The 26,896-nt window shown below is 26.1% G+C and overlaps 1 protein-coding gene and 2 long non-coding RNA genes across 12 annotated transcripts; all 3 read left to right on the forward strand.

The window, feature by feature from the left end:
• Positions 1–390: 390 nt before the first annotated feature.
• On the forward strand, positions 391–25,323 carry LOC126842560 (uncharacterized). Of its 10 annotated transcripts, none has more exons than XM_050579586.1 (18): positions 391–475; positions 1,329–1,398; positions 1,485–1,514; positions 1,595–1,630; positions 2,046–2,075; positions 2,159–2,197; positions 2,273–2,326; positions 2,506–2,535; positions 2,619–2,657; positions 15,800–15,853; positions 16,021–16,050; positions 16,127–16,153; positions 16,442–16,471; positions 16,548–16,574; positions 16,694–16,744; positions 23,818–23,850; positions 24,348–24,446; positions 25,097–25,323. In XM_050579586.1, the coding sequence occupies exons 2-18, from the start codon at positions 1,335–1,337 to the stop codon at positions 25,282–25,284; spliced, it is 861 nt and encodes a 286-aa protein (XP_050435543.1). In that variant the 5' UTR covers positions 391–475; positions 1,329–1,334; the 3' UTR covers positions 25,285–25,323. The 10 variants fall into 10 exon arrangements, with proteins under 10 accessions (XP_050435543.1, XP_050435542.1, XP_050435544.1 ...); XM_050579585.1 differs by lacking the exon at positions 16,694–16,744 and adding an exon at positions 23,605–23,655; XM_050579587.1 differs by lacking the exons at positions 23,818–23,850; positions 24,348–24,446; positions 25,097–25,323 and adding exons at positions 16,904–16,936; positions 17,436–17,534; positions 17,912–18,209.
• On the forward strand, positions 21,096–21,908 carry LOC126842568 (uncharacterized). Its single transcript, XR_007686355.1, has 4 exons — positions 21,096–21,186; positions 21,615–21,684; positions 21,774–21,803; positions 21,884–21,908. It is a non-coding gene; the product is annotated as an uncharacterized LOC126842568 (long non-coding RNA).
• On the forward strand, positions 22,527–22,807 carry LOC126842569 (uncharacterized). Its single transcript, XR_007686356.1, has 3 exons — positions 22,527–22,587; positions 22,652–22,681; positions 22,765–22,807. It is a non-coding gene; the product is annotated as an uncharacterized LOC126842569 (long non-coding RNA).
• Positions 25,324–26,896: the final 1,573 nt, after the last annotated feature.

Raw genomic sequence — 26,896 nt, forward strand, 5'->3', positions numbered from 1 at the left:
ACAAATGAAAAAGTTATACTTATACATATAATTTAAATTGATCTCTTATCAATACTATCTTAGAAAATAACCAAAAGCAGATGCAAAATTCAATGTTTTTTTCGTGTAACGGATAAAACTTTTTTTTTTTTTTTTATTGTAACCCTTTGCCATACTAAAATAGTAATTCTCCCTAAAGATTTTTTATTTGGATTGCAAGGGGACATAAAATCATACACGGACAAATTTTTTAAATTTCATGATAATAACATTAGTGTTGCGAGCCGTTGTAAAACCAATAGCTATGAAGACAATAGTTTAAACATTTCTTCACACTTGTTTAAACAAGTAAACATACTAAAGTACATATTTTGCAAACTGAAAAACTTTTTCCGTTTTTACCGTTTTGGTTGACGATTTTCTTGCAAAATACTTTGAAACGGTTGTTTTACCAAAGAGGTTCACAAGAGTTCTATCATAATTTCAAAGATTGCTAGTAAGTTTTAATACATTTTAATTGAGTTTTTCTTATTTTCTAATTTTTTATTTTTGTATTTAGATTATCGATAAACTTTTAAACGTTTTGCTAATTTCGCAAATAATATATTACAACAATAGTAGGTACACACCGTTCTATTCGAATAGCATGACCAAAAATTAGAAATCGAGCTAAAAATGTGCCTCATGTTTTTAGCGCTCTGCAAAAATCATTATTTTAAACATTTCAAACTAATATTATTTCATATGGTACTTTAAAATAAAAATACTTTGTAATCTTTATGTAAAATATCGTTAAGTGAATAAAAAATAGTTGCGATATTATTTGTCTCTTAATAATAATAATTATATATAATATTATAATTGAAACTTGGTGTCAGGCTGCCTTTATTATAATAAGATTTAATTATTATACAAAGTATACAGTAAAGTAAAATCATGCAAAATTCGATTTTAACTTTGATGAGGAGATGAAATGCTATTGTTTCTACAATCAAATATTTAAACATTTTTTTTTTTTTAACTAGATCCAATATATTTACTTAATCGCTTAACTAATTTCTTCTACTTTATTGAGCCGAAAATTTAAAAATTGTACCCTCTTCTCTTTCAAACTCAAGAAAATACCCAAAAAATTATCATATGTATATACATTTTTGTACAATTATTATTAGCGTAGCCATTTTTCTATATTCAAAAATACCTCTTTTTTTTTTAATTTGACATTAAATACTTAGGAAAGTATCTTTCAAGTTCGATTTCTGACCCATAGACTAGCTACATAAAGATATTAAAAAAGTTAAATATACATTTAAATCTAAAACTTTCTATACAATTATTATTTTTTGCAGAAAAAGATGAAACGTTTTTGTGTTTTAATAGTGTTCGTCGCTATAAATGTTTTAGCAGAAGATAAACTAGGTATTTATTATTTATTGTATTTTCACACTTACCCCTTCAAGATGATTAAAAATCTAAAAAAAATTAAAAAATTCACTCTTTTACAGCGTTATATAAGAAGCATCTTGTCATCACAAGTCAGTAATTTATTTTATTGTACAACTTCAACTTTGTGATTAAACATTTGCATTTACTCATTTCCATTCATTTATTATAGATAGACAAATCGCGGAGGTGAATTCTCTTTCTCCAGGTATTAATATTAAATATATATTATATATATATATATATACAGGGTGGTCCACAAAGATTTGACAAATGAAATAACTTTTGTTCTAGTGAATATTTTTGAGATTTTTTTTTTAAAATCATTTATACTCATTTGCGGTATCGCGCGCAGATAAAATTATATCTACGCGGTTATTAAAGTTATTTCATTTGCCAAATCTTTGTGAGCATTCCTGTATTTATACATATATATATATATATATATATATATATATATATACACCATTTTACTTTATTTAAAGGGTTTTTTAATTTTTAATTTTTCGAGTTACGGCATTTTTGTTTAGGAGGGCAGAATAGGCCGTCGTGCCAAATCTGGTCAAATAATACTATAAAATAATAAATCATTATCTAATCCATTTATATTTTGTAAATTTCAGAGAAAATTGCTATTATATATGGTGTAACAGGTATTAATATTTCTCAAGTGTATGGACGTGTTTGCACATAGTTATTTCATATTAAGTATAAAATATTCTCGTTTTAATTACAGCACCGCCAATCGAGAAAATTAATGAAGAAGATTGGAAGGGTAATTGATATACATATATATATTTATTATTAAAATGTATTTTTTAAGTCCTAAAAACCCATTATTTGTTTATAGTATTGGGTATGCAAAAAGTAATTGGAACAATTTTGGATGAAAATGCAAAAATGAGTAATTATAATATAATTTGATAAAAATGTATTTAAGCTTAGAAAATTGTAAAAACTAAAAGTGACTTCTTCAGTTTGAACAATCGGCCGTCGTGCCAAACCTGATCATATAATATAATAATATAATAAATCCAATATCATTATGGATTATCTAATCCATTTATGTTATGTAAATTTCAGAGAAAATGGTTTTTATGTTGGCTGCACCAGGTAATAAGATTTCTCAAGTGTATGGACGTGTTTGCACATAGTTATTTCATATTAAGTATAAAATATTCTCGTTTTAATTACAGCACCGCCAATCGAGGAAATTAATGAAGAAGATTGGAAGGGTAATTTATATATATATATATATATATATATATATAAAAATATGTAGAATAAAATTAAGATTGACATTAAAGCTATCGTTTATGGGTAGACACTCAGCAGTATCACTCAGTATAAATGTTACTTTAATCGATTATTTGATAAAGAAGGGGTATATGTGCATAATATTTCTCAAGTGTAAATGGACGTGTTTCCACATAGTTATTTGATAACATTTTCTCGTTTTAATTCCAGCAACGTCAATCCAGGAAAACTTACAGGGTAATTAATCTTATAAATATTAGATAGAAAACAAGATTTGTTTTGTACTTACATATTTCTTTCTTTTTAAAAAAAAAGATTTAGAATAAAACTAATGACTTTTTTGTTTTAAATTTTAGAATACATAGATTATCAAACTGACTTGCAAAACAAAATATCCGAAGTTCTAGGTAAATATAATAATTTGAGAATATCCAAATTCAAAAATAATAATTATTCAAATACCTTATAATTAATTAGTCTAAATAAACTCAGTTTTAGATACTATTATTATAGATAAAATATAAAATGGGATTTTATTTACTGTTTAATTATTTAATATTTCTGTTACAGGTATTCATCCTGATCCTGATATTAAAAATGAAGGTAATTACGCATTAATTTGTTAATCGTAATTAGTTCTAAGACTTAATTGTGAGACTTAATGGTTTTACATTTTTTATTATTGTCTTTAAAATAATATTCTAAATTGTAAATATATTAGACAAGTTTGCGCTAATAGGTTTTTTGATCCTCCATATGTTTAAATTATTCAAATAATTGTATTAGTACTTTATTCGAATATAATTTTAAAAACATTTTACTTGTTTCTTGAAAAATTTGATGAAAAATTGTTGGTAGTATAAATATGTTATTTAAGTTTGAAGTATGAAAAAATTATATTAATACAGTTCATTGAATTTATTATATTCTCCAATTTTAACACGTGCAATTAATTTTTTTTTTTTTATGAATATTTTGTCATTGACACAGTTATTAATTAATTTGTACAGATTTTGAAAACTGTGGGTTGAAAGAACTTGGAGAAGTGAGAAGACAACTAACTCTTGACGTTACAAAACGTTTTTTGATAAAACAAGCATTTTTTATGAGTAAATATTATATAAAATTGTAATAGTAGAATATCATTTATAGTTCCCATAGAGCATCCTCACTGTCTCATTTTAAGCTCGGTTGAAATTTACAATACACCCTGTATCTCTCTCTCTCTCTCTCTCTCTCTCTCTCTCTCTCTCTCTCTCTCTCTATATATATATATATATATATATATATATATATATATATAAAGATAAGACATAATATTTAAAAAAATGATTCTGATTAATTTAATAGTTCTCATAACTTTAACTGGTGGAATAAACATATAATCTTAATTTCTCTGGACATTATGACTTAATAATATTTTTATACAATGTGATCTCAATTTTCTACAATTCTTTTTGTTTTTACCCCCTCCCGAATTAGTTTTTTAACTTAGATGGCAATTTTTTAAACTTAAATGGTAACACATACATTACATTTCATTAACTTTTTAAATTAACAATAATGTGCTAAAAAATGTTGACTGGTCGACCAAACCCGGTTTGGAAAACTATTTTATACAAAAGCTTCTAAGTTTTTTTAAACTTAATTATGAAATTACAATATGCCTTTTGATCATGATAAACAGGTTGTCCGGTCATTTACACAACACGGACAATCTGTACATTGTATTTATCACGTGTATTAGTTATGTGTTACACTATATATGTAGTAACTAGTAAGTTAAGTTTGGTAAATTTCTGAATAATTTTTTTTTTAAGATAAAAATGGTAATTACACAAAAGTGGCGGACTGGTTGTGTCGACTAAAAGGATTGCTTAGAAGTATAAGAAACCCAGAAGCATATATAATAGAAGCTAAAGTTCAAGGTCGTTTGTGTTTTCTTACTGGTATAGACAATATTGTTATGAAAGTCAATCCCACAGGGTACGATACTGTTTAAAAAAATAAATTAGTGTGTTTAATAAACATCACTAATACATGGTAACAAGTATTCGCATGCTTTTCAGTTATTACAATTCAGACCAATAATCTTAGAGTTAACTTGCTAAAAATTATACTGCACTATTATTATTATATTAAAACAATTGTTCCAAACTGCATTTATATCCAAATTTAATGTATCTTATAATAAACCGTTTTACTCATGACTATAAACTCATTTGTTGCTTTTTACCTGAATTTTAATTGTTGTTTTTTTAATCGAGTATAATAAAATGCGCGAGTGTATAAAATACCTTGTAGTGTTGTGTGTAAAATAGTGGGGACGGGAAGATCACAGGTTTACAGGAATTTTTAAATCGGAAACTGAAAAAATCACTTTCGAAAAAACGCTTCGATGCAAATCGGTAGTTAGTATTTTCAAGCCAGTACAGTTTATACCAAGCACAGTATAAACCAGCAAAGTTAAAAAGTATTAAATTGATATTCTGTATTTACAAATAAGCATCAAAGCGTTTATTTGAAAGTGATTTTATTCAATTTTATCGCTTGTATTTATAATAATTCCTGTAGACCTGTGATCTCTCCGTCCCCTAGTGGCTTTGATTCCATTATGCCTATACTCTACTGTACTAGTCCTCTCGGATAAAATCACTTTCAAATTGGAAATAGGTTTAATTAAAATTTGATACAACTGACGTGTGCAGGCATACTAAATAAATATTTCTTATAAATTTCAACTCGATCCGACTCTTTTTCTCGAAATTATAGCCAGTTAAAGTTCTAACTTAAAAACTCGTACGGTTTTTTTGTTGTTTTTTCAAATTTCCACTGTAAAGGAGTAAACTTTTTCAACTTTTACCCCCCTCCCCCCCAATGTACCAACTAGATGAAATTTGTGATTTATAGAGTTGCTACTCGAAGGAAGTGATCCAGTATTAAAAAAGTAACAGTTTATACAGATAAAAAAAGCCCACATCAGAGTAAAACTAATGCTCTGCATCGAAGCTAAAAGTATTTTATTTTTTATAAAATTGATTGGGGCAGAATTAACCAGTCACCCTGTATATATAGGTACACTATTTAATCAGTATAATTGGACAACGGCTTATTTAATTAATAAATCACTTATACTATTGCTATGAAGAAAATGAGTTTCAATAAATAATATTACTCAAGTAAAAAATGCATGGACTCAAAATATAATAATAGTCAAAACTGTTTTAACGTTGGACACTTGAAATAAAATAACTAGGTTGATGATAAAAGATGTTGTTTTTTGTTTTCGAATATTTTCTTATTTAGGACATAGCTTATTTAAAACATTCAATCAAAACAAGTAGTACGAAAAATCTTAGTAGATCTACCATTAAGGAGCATTTTTATGTGTATTATTATGACTAGTATGTTTTTTCATACCGATACGAATTTAAGGTATATAAAACGCAAAAAAAAAAAAAATTTTACTTACTGTGTGTTGTTTACGCATTTATAACATACAACGAAAATTCAGAGCATAAAATAAAACCTTACATATTATGGTTTGGAAACCAAAATTTGGGCCTCAAAGAGCAATCCAGTGATCACAGATAAAAAACAAATTTCGATAAGAGCATTGAACCTAATGTCAACTATGTGCTCAAAAATTAATTTTCAGTTTAAGGGTGGATATGATTTGTGTTACATTTTTGTTTTAAATGTATTCACTTTTTGTTATCTCTGGTGAAACCAGTTGACATTGACTATTTAATAAACAATTTCAATTAAACAATTTTCGTTGTTAACCATAAAAATCAAATATTTTCATTGTCTATTTACTCACTCACACATAGCAACCTGGAAATTGACTACGGTAAAAGTGTAATTTCCCCCTTTTTTGGCGGGGTTTTTCTTAATATAAAAAAAGTTTGATCACAGTTTTTTTTTTTTTAGAAAATTGTATATGTTATAGTTCTGTTCTAGATAATATACCTTCGGTCTAATTTTCCCGACCTAAATCCCTAAAACTGCTTCGAAAAGTGAAATAAAGAAAAAAATTCTATCTTTTCTATTGGAAACTGTTTAAATTCCACACAAATTTGGAATTAATTTCACTTATTAGCTGTTAAATCTTGAAATTGCGCCAAACAAGTTTTAAAAACATTCAGCCTTTTTCCCAGGAGGAGGGAGGGTTGTTGAAATTTCGGGTTTTCCGTGTGTAATTTTATACTTTCGTGGTTGCAGACTCGGCTGAAAAATGCATTTTTAGTATAATATCCTTCATTTAAAAATTTAGTAATATATATTTTACCATTTAAGTTACATAAGTTTTGTATAAAAATAATTAGTTTTGGAGGGGGGTAAAAACAAAAAAAAATCCCCCTGTATTCAATTAATAAAATATATATGTATACATATATAATTTTAAATCGCTTCGTAAATATCAAGTATTATAGATTACATTTTGATAATTAAGCGTTGACTTATATTATATTAAATTAACTTTTAAGCAAAGTATATTTGTTTTGAAAAATAGTGGGATTAATTAATTTTTTTTCTTTATTTGTAGTTTCAGGAATTAAAAATATACTTAAAGTAGAGGTTACCAAGGTATACTGGTATTGTGTAAATCTATTTGATCTATGAAAATTGCTTTTATATGTATTGAAACAGAAAAATAATATGTGGGGACAAAGAATACTGTGGAATATTGAAAACACCAATTCGCGTGAAGTTATAAAAACTAACAGTACCGACCTATATGGAACAAAAAAAATAAGTTGTTTTTTTTGTAAGTTTTTTTTTTATAATAAACCGTTTTACTCATGACTATAAATTCATTTGTTGCTTTTTACCTGAATTTTAATTGTTTTTTTTTTAATCGAGTACAGAACTCGTTAACCGGAGGCCCAATGTCAGGTTTCCAAAAAACACACAGTTGGTAAATTTTGTTATGCTTCTTATTTACCTTTAAATCGTTTCGATATGAAATAACATACGAGTATAAAAACACCTCATAATGGTCATTTTAGGATATTTTAAAATTGGGAAATATTGTTGTAAGTGTAAAAAGTAACGATAACCCGATAACCACTTTTTCCAATCTATTATTTTTCCAGTTTTGAACAAATGGTTAACAGGAAAAATGGTCTCTGGAAAATAATGTTGATTAGGAAAAATGTACCATGGAATAACATGGTTTTTGGTAGAAGTGGTGTCATCCCCCGTCTTCAACAATTCGCATAAGTTATAAAACTAAGAGTACCGACCTATTTAACGCTCGATAAAATATCTGTTTATATTTTACATTGCCAATTGAGAACAATTTAAAAAACAACAGGCTAGGTTAGGTTAGGGGCTGATGCAATGGTTGAAATTATTATTTTACTTGCTGGAATTCGAAAGAGAACATACTATGCAAAGGCCTTTTTACGATATTCATATGTATATGTAAATATGAGAATTTTTATTCTGAACATTACAACAATTTTGACACATTTCCTAGCGTAGGTAGGTTTAAGGTATTGTTATAAGTGTAAAAAGTAACGACCCGATAACCACTTTTTCCAATCTATTATTTTTCCAGTTTGGAACAAGTGGTTAACAGAAAAAATGGTCTCTGGAAAATAATGTTGATTAGGAAAAATGTACCATGGAATAACAAGGTTTTTGGTAGAAGTGGTGTCATCCCCCGTCTTCAACAAGGCCGCCGCCGGCATTTTTGAGGTTAGGAAGGCCGGAGTGATATCATTGCTATTTTTGTGATGACACACGATAATCGTTTAAAAAATTATATTAGCCGCACGATTGGGTGAATTCGCGGGTTGACAATATATTATTATTATGTAATTTAAATATTAAACTTTAGTCCTGACCATTTTAACGGTGTTCCATAATATATACATCTATGGCACTAACTAAAACCATGTACCGCAATTGTGGTATGTAAATAGTGGTAGCTGTGTTTAAGAACCCCTTTTCTTCCCTTTTTAGTGCTGGGTAAGTAAGTCACTTTGTTGTGCCATTTATATTGTATGTTTTATAAATATATTCATATATCTTATTAAATTTAAATACATATTATTTAATTGTGTATAATGACAGGAAAGACTATTTTACTCGAAATGTTTTGTGCTAACTCTTTTGAACTCATTATTAGGTAAAGTGAGAATTTGTCAATATTTTAATTATTTTAATTCTATTGTATTTATACGATGTTTAGTTTATAAAACCATTTCCCTCAAATTTATTTTTGTGTGTGCACTTATTGATGTACATTTTAAAATTAGAATTTTGTAGGTCTTAAAAAATCATAGGTTGACAATTTTTCTATAATTTAAGCCTTAAGAACATAGTTATGTTAAAATATTTTATTATTATCATTGCTAATCAAGTGCAGTGGTGTTTTACTATTTACAATTAAACAGTGAATGTTTAAAAACTATTACAAGCCTTTTGACATTTTTAAGAACTACATAAATCTGATGTTTATGACATTTTTTAAATTTTGTCTGTAATTCGAATACGTTTAAAACCAAAGTTGTCACTTAAAAATAATACAGTTCATTTGATTATTTATAAATATACCATCGAAAAATAATTCACATTTGGTAATTTTTTATTAAGATAGTTTTGTTTATGTTTTATTAGAAAATTTTTTATCGTTTTTTTTTTATGTATCTTCGGCCATCAAAATAAATTATAATAAATCGGTTTCAATGTAAAATAATCTCAGTTTTATTATAAAATTTTTTTAGTTTTATATTCGAGTAAAATAAAGTCATTAAAATTTTTTTAAAAATATAACCAAAAACAACATTTTTTACATCGACCTAGTTGTATTATTTGAAATTTCCAAAGTTAAAACGATTTTCATTGTTATTATATTTTGGGGCCATTTATTTTTTATCTAAACAATTAGTATATAAAATGTAGAACAATTGTCAGTACTTCAAATTTGGATTTAAAATCGTATTGAACAAAAAATTATATTTTAAGACTTATAGATAACATTTAGCCAAGGTTTTGCAATGGGCACATTAATAATATCAGACTAAACGCAGTAATTTTCGGTTGAATAAATAATAACGAAACCGGAGAAACACATTGTGTTGTTGTTAGTTTTGCTCATTTACACAGCGTTGTCGGAATAATATACGTTTTACAATAATATATTATTTTGTTCTCTTGTTTCTTGATACAATTTTGATACTCGGCTACGATGAAAATAATAGTTTAACATGATAGGTTTTAAAATCAACTGAAAAAGTTTTACTTATATTTATAAACTAAATTTATCTCTTATCAACACTATCTTAGGAAATACTCCAAAAAATACAAAATTTATAGAAAAAAACTATAATGAGTGATGACCTAGTTTAAAATTTCTTACCCGTTTGTAAATAATCTGTTTGCATCTTATTTACTTTAAAATCGTTTCGATATAAAGTACATATTATGCAAACTGCAAAACTTATTCTGTTTTTACCGTTTCGGTTGACGATTTACATGCAAAACACTTTGAAACGGTTGTTTTAACAAAAAGGTTCACAAGAGTTCTACCATAACTTCAAAGATTGGCAGTAAGCAAAATTCGATTTTAACTTTGATGCGAAGATGAAATGCTATTGTTTCTACAATCAAATATTTTAAACAGTTTTTTTTTTTTAACTAGATCCAATATATTTAGTTAATCGCTTAACTAATTTCTTCTACTTTATTGAGCCGAAAATTTAAAAATTGTACCCTCTTCTCATTCAAACTCAAGAAAATACCCAAAAAATTATCATATGTGTATACATTTTTGTACAATTATTATTGGCGTGGCCATTTTTCTATATTTAAAAATAGCTTTTTTTTTTAATTTGACATTAAATATTTAGGAAAGTATCTTTCAAGTACGATTTCTTACCCATAGACTAGGTACATAAAGATATTAAAAAAAGTTAAATATACATTTAAATCTATAATTTTCAATACAATAGGCTTTGATGTTTATTGTTTTTTGCAGATAAAAATGAAACGTGTTTGTGTTTTGATTTTGTTCGTCGCTGTTAATGTTTTAGCAGAAGATAAACTAGGTATTTAATATTTATTGCATTTTCACGCTTACCCCTTCAAGATGATTAAAAATCTAAACAATTTTTTTAAAAAAATCACTCTTTTACAGCGTTATATAAGAAGCAGCTTGTCATCACAAGTCAGTCATTTTTTTTATTATACAAATTCAACTTGGTGATTAAAAATTTGCATTTACTTATTTCCATTCATTTATTATAGATAGACAAATCGCGGAGGTGAATTCTCTTTCTCCAGGTATTAATATTATATACAGGGTGATCCAACTAACGTAAGACACTCATTTTCTCGGAAAATATAAATATTTTGAAAATTATTTTTTTTCTATTCTTTTAGGTATAAGCTTTACTATATTTTTCAATACTTTGAAAATTTATATCTCCATCCCTTATACGATAAAAAGGTTCTAAGTTCGCGTTTTCAAATAGCAACATATGTTTTTAATTCAATAAATTTGTAGTAAAAAAATTTTAAAATATGTTTTCGTTTGAATTATTAATTTTCATCCATTTAGTCGTGAGCTATGACTTTGTAAAGATATTACATTTTCTCTTAAATATTGTTATATTTCTTTGGTTTTCCAAAGACCGGGCCAATAAAATACTTATTTATGATCGCATTGTCCGATAGGTGAGTACACAGATAACCAAACACAATAAAATGTTTTGTGATATTTTAGTTGACCAGCGATTCATATTTACAGATTACCGACTTTTCTAACACACCGTCATGATAGGTAGGTTGACAGACCTATATTGACAGCGGCTAACGAATGGCTATTCAACCACAACAATTAAAAACCGTGGTACAAGTAGGTTGATAACTGCTACTATGATGATAATACATAATATTATTATCATTCATAGATATATATAATATTATGTATATCTGTGTTATCATTAAACTAGTTATCATATTTTTCTACTATCTATATTCTACATTCAAAAAGTAACAGCACAGACGGCACAGTACAACAGATTAATATTAGGCTATTATGAAAATTATAATGTCTATAGTTTTTATAGGTAGTAAACAATAGCTTTAAAATTTGGCTTACAATCTCATAAGTGCATACATTAAATGGACAATCGTCGGGAAGTGTTACTATTATTTGTTTAGTTATATTGAATTTATTCAAAATATGTTTTGTGCTCAAATAATTGTTTCAAACAATTTACACTAAATAAGGAATTTTAGATTTAAATTGCTTACTATTTTAATTCTACAGTAAATATTTAAAATGTTGCCTATTTTACATTTATAACTAACTTTTTTTTTTTTATAAACAACTTTATTAATAAAATAATGCAGTCAAGTGGACTGTGTTTAAATGATTAAGTAGTCTAAGACTAGATATTTTTAAACAGTGTTAAGATTTCTTGTTTCCGTAACGGTAAATTCTTCAACAACACTGACATTTTATTTTTTTTAAAGTAAGTTACTTTCTTATCTAGATCCCATTAATAAAAATATGGTCCAAAAGTTTGTGACTCAATTACACTAAATCATACAATGATACTCAAACTCACCTGTGATTTGTTTTCAGAAATAAAGTTAAGGTTTGTGTCACGCAAACATTAAATGATCAGAACTTGTCTTTTTTATTTTATTAATTACAAATCAAATTAAATAGTTTATATAATTCTAATCCTTTTATTAGTACTTACTAACTATTATTATAACTTATAAGATGTATAATGTTATAGTAATAGTGATTCTAAAGTCTTTATAATAAAATATGTCTGTTTTAAACATTTTAAATTGAACAGTTAATTCTTTTACAGTTGAAGCCGCTTTTTTGATTTTATAATCAGTATTTTCTTATTTTCTTCACTATTTAATATCTAGAAAATTAAAAGCTTAATAGATTTTAGTTGTTTAAAAAGAAAACCATTGTGTGATGTTTCCTTGTTTACCAAACAAATTAAAGTATTGACATTATTAAACTATTATAACGGGTACGTTTTACTAAGATTATGTAAAAGTAGCAATATTAAATCAAAAATAGCCTTTGCTAAATTGTAGTCTCTAAATTTAATAATTATTCTGTAATAAAACTCATTTTTGAGGATTTAAATTTTACGGAATTTGTACGCGACAAGTTTGTCTGATTTTATACACATACATGTATGTATATTACATTTATTTATAAATACAAATATTTATAAAATAAATTATACTGACTTATGTCTTAGAATGCATAGTTGTTAAAAATAAAATTTGTTTACATTTAATGATACAAATAATGGTTAAAAGAATATTTGCAACATTTTTCCTACTTTAAAGATTTAAAAACAATTTGCATTAATTTTTGCTGTGTGGACTTTACAAAATTTAAAAATTGATAACACAATTGTATTGATAAATTTCAACGACGAATAGATAGTATAGTATAACATTTAAAGAACAATAATACTCTTTTGTCTGATAATATAAGTATTTAACTAATAAACTATTCATAAACTTATTATTAATATAACAATAAATTTAAAAATTACAAATGTTACTATTTTGAAATATTCAATAAAAAATATGAAACAAAAACAATAACTATAAATTTGAAATTGAAATTGTTCAACTTCTATTATACTGATTTTAATTTCTTTTTTTTAACAAACGTTGGTACTTAAACAAATCTAACAAAAATAAAATTAACATTAATTATCTTAGGCAAATTCAAAAAAATAATTTACTTGATTTACTGAATTCATTAAATACAAATTAATAGAATTACAACTTTTCAAAGAGAGAATTATTGTATATTAATAAATTTGATATAAAATTTAACTTTGATAGCCAAATACCCGTGTCAGTTATAGCTAAAACTTTATGATCAAATATCCGTAATGTATGTTAAACACACAATATATGGGTTAGCTCATTGTAAGAAATAACTAAACTGAAAGCAGACATTTGAACTACCTTAGATAAGTTTAATCAAATAAAAATAATATACTTACATAGGCTTAAAATAAAATAAAAAACAATAATGGTATTATCAAGAAGTGTTTCCTTGTATGTAGTAATATGAAATGCATACATTAATTACTGATATTTTTAAAAATAAATGAAACGGGTATGTGAGTATTATCAACCCACATACACAAATACATGCATTAATAATTATTTTAAGTTAACACAACACAACACACTTTTCATTCAAATTGCTTAGTGATGATATTATACATTCACATGAAAAAATGTCACATTAGAAATAAATGTTTTATACTTATAATTTACACCTTGATATATAATTGTAAGGTCTTGGGTCCAATTGAAAAGACATTTCCATAGTAATTGGTATAGCCTAATCTCAACGCCATTGATTTTTCTGACATGATAACATTGGTTTTTAAAAGATGAAATATTTTCAGTAAAAAAGCATTCAACCTAAATTAAAAAAGCTAATTGAAATCGTATTGTATTAAATTACCCATTAAACTCTAATAAACTTACCTATTAAATTAATGCTTTATATTTATAATTTACACCTTGATATAAAATTGTAAGGTCTTCAGTCTTGGGTCCAATTGAAAAGACATTTCCATAGTAATTGGTATAGCCTATTCCCAACGCCATAGATATTTCTGACATGATAACATTGATTTTTAAATGATAAAAGATTTTCGGAAAAAAGCATTCAACCTAAAATAAAAAAGCTAATTGAATTAGTATTGTATTAAATTATCTATTAAACTTTAATACACTTACCTATTAAATTAATGGTGTGTCCAAGAATGTAACGTCAAAATAAAGTCGAGAGCAAATATTATCAATTGATATATTTAAAAAATTATAAAATAACGAGTTATGACATAACTACAATAAGCATGCTATCATATTTACTATAAAGTAAAATTTAAATTTACTAACATTTTTTAATTAAGTTTGTAATTTCTCATTTCACAAATGGAAAACGTGTGAACTGTGAAGTCAAAATTTGTTAGCGATAGAGGTTATGTACAAATAATAAATAAAATGCGATTTTGTACAAATAATAAAATATATTATAGTTACTGGTCACTCGATTATTCCGTGGTAACTGATGCATAGTTTAGATACTAGATTGCTATCCGAGATGTGTAAAGTGTAAAGTCCGTTATCCGTAACAGTCTACCTTTCGTCTAATAATGTGTGGTTATTTATTATATCTGATTATGATACGGAATGCGTTAACATCAAATTATTATTATATTTGATGTGATGGCCGTCATAATAAAACTACTTGTCTTTGTCAAATCGAATAAAATTATTAAGAAATATAGAAAAAAATTCAAATCTTTACAAAGTCATAAACAGGGAACAAATAGATGAAAATTGAAAATTGAAACGCTAACATTTTTTTAGATTTTTTGTCTTTATATTTATGGAATTTAAAACATATGTTCCCATTTGAAAAAACGAGGTTCGTACTTCTTTAACGTATAAGGGTTGAAGATACAATTTTTCTAAATATTGAAAAATGTACTTAAATATGTACCTTAAATTTTAGGGGAAAAAAAATTCGCAAAATATTCATACTTTCAGAGAAAATGAGTGTCTTACGTTAGTTGGATCACCCTGTATATAAAAAATCTCAAAAATATTCACTAGAACAAAAGTAATTTCATTTGTCAAATATTTGTGGGCTACCCTGTATTTATATATATATATATATATAATATATACCATTTTACTTTATTTAAAGGGTTTTTAATTTTTTTATTTTTCGAGTTACGGCATTTTTGTTTAGGAGGGCAGAATAGGCCGTCGTGCCAAACCTGGTCAAATAATACAATAAAATAATAAATCTAATATGATTATCTAATCCATTTATGTTATGTAAATTTCAGAGAAAATTGCTATTATATATGGTGTAACAGGTATTAATATTTCTCAAGTGTATGGACGTGTTTGCACGTAGTTATTTCATATTAAGTATAAAATATTCTCGTTTTAATTACAGCACTGCCAATCGAGGAAATTAATGAAGAAGCTTGGAAGGGTAATTGATATATATATATATATATATTTATTATTAAAATGTATTTTTAAGTCCTAAAAACCCATTATTTGTTTATAGTATTGGGTATGCAAAAAGTAATTGGAACAATTTTGGATGAAAATACAAAAATGAGTAATTATAATATAATTTGATAAAAATGTATTTAAGCTTAGAAAATTGTAAAAACTAAAAGTCTCTTTCTTCAGTTTGAACAATCGGCCGTCGTGCCAAACCTGGCCATATAATATAATAAAATAATAAATCCAATATCTAATCCATTTATGTTATGTAAATTTCAGAGAAAATGGTTTTTATGTTGGCTGCACCAGGTAATAAGATTTCTCAAGTGTAAATGGACGTGATTGCACAAAGTTATTTGATAACATTTTCTCGTTTTATTTCCAGTACCGTCAAGTCTAAATTGCCTGTCGGGTAATTAATCTTATAAATATTATAATTAGAATACTTTACATCGTCAGATATATGCATAATGTATAAAAAATAGGATTTGTTTTATACTAACATTTTTATTTCTAAAGATAAAGAAGGGGTATATGTGCAATAACCATGAATATTTCAATCATAATTTGGACTTTACTAGTAGGAAATGAGGAGCAGTGAGAAACATTTTCAGTTTGAACAATAGGCCGTCGAGCCAAACCTGGTCAAATAATAAATCCAATATCATTATCTAATCCATTTATGTTATGTAAATTTCAGATAAAATGAATAGGTTGTTGGCTAAACTAGGTAATAATATTTCTCAAGTGTATATGGACGTGTTTGCACATAGTTATTTGATAACATTTTCTCGTTTTAATTCCAGCACCGACAATCCAGAAAAAATTACAGGGTAATTAATCTTATAAATATTAGCTAGAAAACAAGATTTGTTTTATATTTACATATTTCTTTCTATTTAAAAAAAAGATTTAGAATTAAATTAATAACTTTTTTTGTTTTTTATTATAGAATACATAAATTACCAAACTGACTTGCAACAAGTAATATCCAAAGTCTTAGGTAGGTATATTAATTTGTAAATACCCAAATTCAAAAACAATAATTGTTCAAATGCCTAATAATTAGTCTAAATAAACTCAGTTTTAGATACTATTATTATAGATAAAATATAAAATGGGATTTTATCTACTGTTTAATTATTTAATATTTCTGTTACAGGTATTCATCCTGTTCGTGATATTAAAAATGAAGGTAATTACGCATTAATTTGTTAATCGTAATTAGTTCTAAGACTTAGTGGTTAGACATTTTTTATTATTATCTTAAAATTAATAATCTTAATTGTAAATATAATGGACAAGTTTGGGCCAAACGGTTTCGATGTCCTCCGTAACTTCATAAAAATAAAAAATAAATTATAAGTGCTAAAAATAGAATATGTTTTTATTATTTTTAAATTATTCACAAAATATTATTAGAACCTTATTAGTACTTTATTCAAATATAATTTGAACATTTTTCTTGTTTCTTGACAAATTTGATGAACATTTTTTGGTAGTATTGTATTTATAGTATATAATAGTTGTATAAATATGTTATTAGATAAAATATGTAATTTAAATTTGAAGTATGAAAAAATTATATTAACACAGTTTATTGAATTTATTATATTCTCCAATTTGAACACGTGCAATTAATTTTTTTTTTTTTAATATTTTGTCATTGACACAGTTATTTATTATTTTTACAGATTTTGAAAACTGTGGGTTGAAAGAACTTGGAGAAGTGAGAAGACAACTAACTCTTGACGTTACAACACGTTTTGTGAAAAAACAAGCATTATTTATGAGTAAATATTATATAAAATTATAATAGTAGAATATCATTTATTGTTTCCATAGAGCATCCTCAATGTCTCACTTGAAGCTCGGTAGAAATTTACATTACACCCTGTGTATCTATATATATATATATATATATATATACTATATACAATAATATATATATATATAATTTTAAAAAAATGATTCAGATTAAGTTTTTTTAAATTTAATTATGAAATTACGATATGCCTTCTGACCATGATAAACAGGTTGTCCGGCCATTTACACAACACGGACAATCTGTATATTGTATTTATCACGTGTATTAGTTATGTGTTACACTATATATGTAGTAACTAGTAAATTAAGTTTGGTAAATTTCTAAATAATTAATTTTTTTAAGATAAAGAAGATGAGTACAAAAAAGTGGCGGACTGGTTGTGTCGACTAAAAGGATTGCTTAGAAGTATAAGAGTCCCAGAAGCATATATAACAGAAGCTAAAGTTCAAGGTCAAATTTGTTTTCTAACTGGTATAGACAAGATTGTTATGAAAGTCGATCCCACGGGGTATGATACTGTTTAAAAAATAAATTAGTGTGTTTAATTAACATCACTAATACATGGTAAAAAGTATTCGCATGGTTTGCAGTTATTACAATTCAGACCAATAATCTTAGAGTTAACTTGCTAAAAATTATACTACACTATTATTATTATATTAAAACAGTTGTTCCAAACTGCATTTATATCCAAATTTAATGTATCTTATAATAAACCGTTTTACTCATGACTATAAACTCATTTGTTGCTTTTTACCTGAATTTTAATTGTTGTTTTTTTAATCGAGTACAGAACTCGCTAACCGGAGGCCCAATGTTAGGTTTCCAAAATACACACAGTTGGTAAATTTTGTTTTGCTTCTTATTTACCTTTAAATCGTTTCGATATGAAATAACATACGAGTATAAAAACACCTCATAATGGTCATTTTAGGATATTTTAAAATTGGGAAATATTGTTGTAAGAGTAAAAAGTAACGATAACTCGATAACCACTTTTTCCAATCTATTATTTTTCCAGTTTGAAACAAGTGGTTAACAGAAAAAATGGTCTCTGGAAAATAATGTTGATTAGGAAAAATGTACCATGGAATAACATGGTTTTTGGTAGAAGTGGTGTCATCCCCCGTCTTCAACAATTCGCATAAGTTATATAAACTAATAGTACCGACCTATTTGGCACAAAAAAAATAAGTTGTTTTTCAGTAAAATATTTTCGCATATGTAACGTTTGTACAAATAAGAACAGTTACAACCACAACAACAGCAGAAAACCCAATAACAATTTCGGTTTAACAGCAAATGAATAGATTTTCAATTGAAACGCTCGATAAAATATCTGTTTATATTTTACATTGCCAATTGAGAACAATTTAAAAAACAACAGGCTAGGTTAGGTTAGGGGCTGATGCAATGGTTGAAATTATTATTATACTTGCTGGAATTCGAAAGAGAACATACTATGCAAAGGCCTTTTTACAATATACATAAGTTTATGTAAATATGAGAATTTTTATACTGAACATTACAACAATTTTGACACATTTCCTAGCGTAGGTAGGTTTTAAGGTATTGTTGTAAGTGTAAAAAGTAACGACCCGATAACCTTTTTTTCCAATCTATTATTTTTCCAGTTTGGAACAAGTGGTTAACAGAAAAAATGGTCACTGGAAAATAATGTTGATTAGGAAAAATGTACCATGAAATAACATGATTTTTGGTAGGAGTGGTGTCATCCCCCGGTCTTCAACAAGGCTGCCGCCCGCATTTTTGAGATTAGGAAGACCGGAGTGATATTATTGCTATTGTTGTGATGACACACGATAATCGTTTAAAAAATTATATTAGCCGCACGATTGGGTGAATTTGCGGGTTGACAATATATTATTATTATGTAATTTAAATATTAAACTTTAATCCTGACCATTTTAACGGTGTTCCATTATATATACATCTATGGCACTAACCAAAACCATGTACCGCAATTGTGGTATGTAAATAGTGGTAGCTGTGTTTAAGAACCCCTTTTCTTCCCTTTTTAGTGCTGGGTAAGTAAGTCAATTTGTTGTGCCATTTATATTGTATGTTTTATAAATATATTCATATATCTTATTAAATTGAAATACATATTATTTAATTGTGTATAATGACAGGAAAGACTATTTTACACGAAATGTTTTATGCTAACTCTTTTGAACTCATTATTAGGTAAAGTGAGAATTTGTCAATATTTTAATTATTTTAATTCTATTGTATTTATACAATGTTTAGTTTATAAAACCATTTCCCTCAAATTTATTTTTGTGTGTGCACTTATTGATGTACATTTTTAAATTAGAATTTTGTAGGTCTTAAAAAATCATAGGTTGACAATGTTTCTATAATTTAGGCCTTAAGAACATAGTTATGTTGAAATATTTTATTATTGTCATTGCTAATCAAGTGCAGTGGTGTTTTACTATTTACAATTAAACAGTGACTGTTTAAAAACTATTGCAAGCCTTTTGACATTTTTAAGAACTACTTAAATCTGATGTTAATGACATTTTTTAAATTTTGTGTGTAATTCGAATACGTTAAAAACCAAAGTTGTCACTTAAAAATAATACAGTTCATTTGATTATTTATAAATATACCATCGAAAAATAATTCACATTTGGTAATTTTTTATTAAGATAGTTTTGTTTATGTTTCATTAGACAATTTTTTAATCGTTTTTTTTTATGTATCTTCGGCCATCAAAATAAATTATAATAAATCGGTTTCAATGTAAAATAATCTCAGTTTTATAAAAAAAATTTATTAGTTTTATATTTAAGTAAAATTGTTTTAAAAATATAACCAAAAACAACATTTTTTTCATCGACCTAGTTATATTAATTGAAATTTCCAAAGTTAAAACGATTTTCATTGTTATTATATTTTGGGGCCATTTATTTTTTATCTAAACAATTAGTATATAAAATGTAGAACAATTGTCAGTATTTCAAATTTGGATTTAAAATCGTATAGAACAAAAAATAATATTTTAAGACTTATAGATAACATTTAGCCAAGGTTTTGCAATGGGCGCATTAATAATATCAGACTAAACGCAGTAATTTTCGGTTGAATAAATAATAACGAAACCGGAGAAACACATTGTGTTATTGTTAGTTTTGTTCATTTACACAGCGTTGTAGGAATAATATACGTTTTACAATAATATATTATTTTGTTTTCTTGTTTCTTGATACAATTTTGATACTCGGCTACGATGAAAATAATAGTTTAACATGATAGGTTTTAAAATCAACTGAAAAAGTTTTACTTATATTTATAAACTAAATTGATCTCTTATCAACACTATCTTAGGAAATACTTCAAAAAATACAAAATGTATAGAAAAAAACTATGATGAGTAATGAGACCTAGTTTAAAATTTCTTACCCGTTTGTAAATAATCTGTTTGCATCTTATTTACTTTAAAATCGTTTCGATATAAAGTACATATTTTGCAAACTGCAAAACTTATTCTGTTTTTACCGTTTCGGTTGACGATTTACATGCAAAACACTTTGAAACGGTTGTTAACCATAAGGTTCACAAGAGTTCTACCATAACTTCAAAGATTGCCAGTAAGCAAAATTCGATTTTAACTTTGATGCGGAGATGAAATGCTATTGTTTCTGCAATAAAATATTTTTAAAAGTTTTTTTTTTTTAACTAGATCCAATATATTTACTTAATCGCTTAACTAATTTCTTCTACTTTATTGAGCCGAAAATTTAAAAATTGTACCCTCTTCTCTTTCAAACTCAAGAAAATACCCAAAAAATTATCATATGTATATACATTTTTGTACAATTATTATTGGCGTGGCCATTTTTCTATATTCAAAAATAGCTTTTTTTTTTAATTTGACATTAAATATTTAGGAAAGTATCTTTCAAGTACGATTTCTTACCCATAGACTAGCCACATAAAGATATTAAAAAAAGTTAAATAAACATTTAAATCTATAATCTTCAATACAATAGGCTTTGATGTTTACTGTTTTTTGCAGATAAAAATGAAACGTGTTTGTGTTTTGATTTTGTTCGTCGCTGTTAATGTTTTAGCAGAAGATAAACTAGGTATTTATTATTTATTGTATTTTCACGCTTACCCCTTCAAGATGATTAAAAATCTAAACAATTTTTTTAAAAAAATCACTCTTTTACAGCGTTATATAAGAAGCAGCTTGTCATCACAAGTCAGTAATTTTTTTTATTATACAAATTCAACTTGGTGATTAAAAATTTGCATTTACTTATCTTCATTAATTTATTATAGGTAGACAAATCGCGGAGGTGAATTTTCTTCCTCCAGGTATTAATATTATATATATATATATAAAAAAAATCTCAAAAATATTCAATAGAACAAAAGTAATTTCATTTGTCAAATATTTGTGGGCTACCCTGTATTTATATATATATATATACCATTTTACTTTATTTAAAGGGTTTTTAATTTTTTTATTTTTCGAGTTACGGCATTTTTGTTTAGGAGGGCAGAATAGGCCGTCGTGCCAAACCTGGTCAAATAATACAATAAAATAATAAATCTAATATGATTATCTAATCCATTTATGTTATGTAAATTTCAGAGAAAATTGCTATTCTATATGGTGTAACAGGTATGAATATTTCTCAAATGTATGGACGTGTTTGCACATAGTTATTTCATATTAAGTATAAAATATTCTCGTTTTAATTACAGCACCGCCAATCGAGGAAATTAATGAAGAAGATTGGAAGGGTAATTGATATACATATATATATTTATTATTAAAATGTATTTTTAAGTCCTAAAAACCCATTATTTGTTTATAGTATTGGGTATGCAAAAAGTAATTAAAACAATTTTGGATGAAAATGCAAAAATGAGTAATTATAATATAATTTGATAAAAATGTATTTAAGCTTAGAAAATTGTAAAAACTAAAAGTGACTTCTTCAGTTTGAACAATCGGCCGTCGTGCCAAACCTGGCCATGTAATATAATAAAATAATAAATCCAATATCATTATCTAATCCATTTATGTTATGTAAATTTCAGAGAAAATGGTTTTTATGTTGGCTGCACCAGGTAATAATATTTCTCAAGTGTATGGACGTGTTTGCACATAGTTATTTCATATTAAGTATAAAATATTCTCGTTTTAATTACAGCACCGCCAATCGAGGAAATTAATGAAGAAGATTGGAAGGGTAATTTATATATATATATATATAAAAAATATGTAGAATAAAATTAAGGTTGACATTAAAGCTATCGTTTATGGGTAGACACTCAGCAGTATCACCCAGTATAAATGATACTTTAATCGATTATTTGATAAAGAAGGTGTATATGTGCATAATATTTCTCAAGTGTAAATGGACGTGTTTGCACAAAGTTATTTGAAAATATTTTCTTGTTTTAATTCCAGTATCGTCAAGTCGAAATTGCCTGCCGGGTAATTAATCTTATAAATATTAAAATTAGAATACTTTACATCGTCATATATATGGATACTGTATAAAAAACAAGATTTGTTATATACTAACATTTTTATTTCTAAAGATAAAGAAGGGGTATATGTGCAATAACCATGAATATTTCAATTATAAGTTGGACTTTATTATTAGGAAATGAGGAGCAGGGAGAAACATTTTCAGTTTGAACAATAGGCCGTTGAGCCAAACCGGGTCAAATAATAAAATAAAATAATAATACCAATATCATTATCTAATCCATTTATGTTATGTAAATTTCAGATAAAATGAATAGGTTGTTGGCTAAACTAGGTAATAATATTTCTCAAGTGTATATGGACGTGTTTGCACATAGTTATTTGATAACATTTTCTCGTTTTAATTCCAGCACCAACAATCCAGAAAAAATTACAGGGTAATTAATCTTATAAATATTAGCTAGAAAACAAGATTTGTTTTGTACTTACATATTTCTTTCTATTTAAAAAAAAAATTTAGAATAAAATTAATAACTTTTTTTGTTTTTAATTATAGAATACATAAATTACCAAACTGACTTGCAACAAGTAATATCCAAAGTCTTAGGTAGGTATATTAATTTGAGAATATCCAAATTCAAAAATAATAATTATTCAAATGCCTAATATTAATTATTCTCAACAAACTCAGTATTAGATACTATTATTATAGATAAAATATAAAATGGGATTTCATTTACTGTTAAATTATTTAATATTTCTGTTACAGGTATTCATCCTGTTCGTGATATTAAAAATAAAGGTAATTATGCATTAATTTGTTAATCGTAATTAGTTCTAAGACTTAATGGTTATACATTTGTTATTCTTATCTGAAAATTAATAATCTTAATTGTAAATATAATGGACAAGTTTGGGCCAAACGGTTTCGATGTCCTCCGTAACTTCATAAAAATAAAAAATAAATTATAAGTGCTAAAAATAGAATATGTTTTTATTATTTTTAAATTATTCATAAAATATTATTAGTACCTTATTAGTATTTTATTCGAATATAATATGAACATTTTTCTTGTTTCTTGACAAATTTGATGAACATTTTTTGTAGTATTGTATTTATAGTATGTAATAGTTGTATAAATATGGTATTAAATAAAATATGTTATTTAAATTTGAAGTATGAAAAAATTATATTAACACAGTTTATTGAATTTATTATATTCTTCAATTTTAACACGTGCAATTAATTTTTTTTTTTTAATATTTTGTCATTGACACAGTTATTTATTATTTTTACAGATTTTGAAAACTGTGGGTTGAAAGAGCTTGGAGAATTGAGAAGAACACTTACTCTTGACGTTACAAGACAATTTGTGCAAAAATCAGTACTTCTTATGAGTAAATATTATATAAAATTATAATAGTAGAATATCATATATTGTTCCCATAGAGCATCCTCAATGTCTCATTTAAAGCTCGGTAGAAATTTACATTACACCCTGTGTAGCTATATCTATGTATATATTTATAAAAAAGACATTATTTAAAAAAAAAAATGATTCAGATGAATTAAAAAGTTGTCAGAACTTTAACTGGTGGAATAAACATATAATCTTAATTTCTCTGGACATTATGACTTAATAATATTTTTATACAATGTGATCTCAATTTTCTACAATTCTTTTTGTTTTTACCCCCTTCCGAATTAGTTTTTTAACTTAGATGGCAATTTTTTAAACTTAAATGGTAACACATACATTACATTTCATTAACTTTTTAAATTAACAATAATGTGCTAAAAAATGTTGACTGGTCAACCAAACCCTGTTTGGAAAACTATTTTATACAAAAGCTTCTAAGTTTTTTTAAATTTAATTATGAAATTACGATATGCCTTCTGACCATGATAAACAGGTTGTCCGGCCATTTACACAACACGGACAATCTGTATATTGTATTTATCACGTGTATTAGTTATGTGTTAAACTATATATGTATTAACTAGTAAGTTAAGCTTGGTAAATTTCTAAATAATTTATTTTTTTAAGATAAAAATACTGAGTACAAAAAAGACTACTTGGCGGACTGGTTGTGTCGACTAAAAGGATTGCTTAGAAGTATAAGAAACCCAGAAGCATATATAATAGAAGCTAAAGTTGAAGGTAATTTTTGTTTTCTTACTGGTATAGACAAGATTGTTATGAAAGTCGATCCCACGGGGTATGATACTGTTTAAAAAAATAAATTAGTGTGTTTAATAAACATCACTAATACATGGTAACAAGTATTCGCATGCTTTTCAGTTATTACAATTCAGACCAATAATCTTAGAGTTAACTTGCTAAAAATTATACTGCACTATTATTATTATATTAAAACAATTGTTCCAAACTGCATTTATATCCAAATTTAATGTATCTTATAATAAATCGTTTTACTCATGACTATTTGTTGCTTTTTACCTGAATTTTAATTGTTGTTTTTTTAATCGAGTATAATAAAATGCGCGAGTGTATAAAATACCTTGTAGTGTTGTGTGTAAAATAGTGGGACGGGGAGGTCACAGGTTTACAGGAATTTTTAAATCTGATAAAATCACTTTCGAAAAAACGCTTCGATGCAAATCGGTAGTTAGTATTTTCACGCCAGTACAGTCCATACCAAGCACAGTATAAACCAGCAAAGTTAAAAAGTATCAAATTGAGATTCTGTATTTACAAATAAACATCAAAGCGTTTATTTAAAAGTGATTTTATTCAATTTTATCGCTTTTATTTATAATAATTCCTGTAGACCTGTGATCTCTCCGTCCCCTAGTGGCTTTGATTCCATTATGCCTATACTCTACTGTACTAGTCCTCTCGGATAAAATCACTTTCAAATTGGAAATAGGTTTAATTAAAATTTGATACAACTGACGTTTGCAGGCATACTAAATAAATATTTCTTATAAATTTCAACTCGATCCGACTCTTTTTCTTGAAATTATAGCCAGTTAAAGTTCTAATTGAAAAACTCGTACGGTTTTTTTTTTGTTTTTTCACATTATATATACAGGGTGACTGGTTAATTCTGCCCCAACACGTATTTTATTTTTTATAAAACTGATTGGGGCAGAATTAACCAGTCACCCTGTATATATAAGTACACTATTTAATCTGTATAATTGGACAACGGCTTATTTAATTAATAAGTCACTTATACTATTGCTATGAAGAAAATGAGTTTTAATAAATAATATTACTCAAGTAAAAAATGCATGGACCCAAAATATAATAATAGTCAAAAAAATTTTACTTACCGTGTGTTGTTTACGCATTTATAACATATAACGAAAATTCAGCGCATAAAATAAAACATTACATATTATGGTTTGGAAATCAAAATTTGGGCCTCAAAGAGCAATCCAGTAATCACAGATAAAAAAACAAATATCGATAATAGCATTGTACCTAATGTCAATTATGTGCTCAAAAATGAATTTTCAGTTTAAGAGTGGATATGATTTGGGTTACATTTTTGTTTTAAATGTATTCACTTTTTGTTATCTCTGGTGAAACCAGTGGACATTGACTATTTAATAAACAATTTCAATTAAACAATTTTCGTTGTTAACCATAAAAATCAAATATTTTCATTGTCTATTTACTCACTCACACATAGCAACCTGGAAATTGACTACAGTAAAAGTGTAATTTCCCCCTTTTCTGGGGGGGTTTTTCTTAATATAAAAAAAGTTTGATCACAGTTTTTTTTTTTTTAGAAAATTGTATATGTTATAGTTCTGTTCTAGATAATATACCTTCGGTTTAATTTTCCCGACCTAAATCCCTAAAACTGCTTCGAAA

Source organism: Adelges cooleyi, unplaced genomic scaffold, assembly GCF_023614345.1.
Source record: "Adelges cooleyi isolate 19-005CV unplaced genomic scaffold, UGA_ACOO_1.1 ACOO_flye_CR_arks_rails_tigmint_CR_PRNA_55, whole genome shotgun sequence".
NCBI lineage: Eukaryota > Metazoa > Arthropoda > Insecta > Hemiptera > Adelgidae > Adelges > Adelges cooleyi.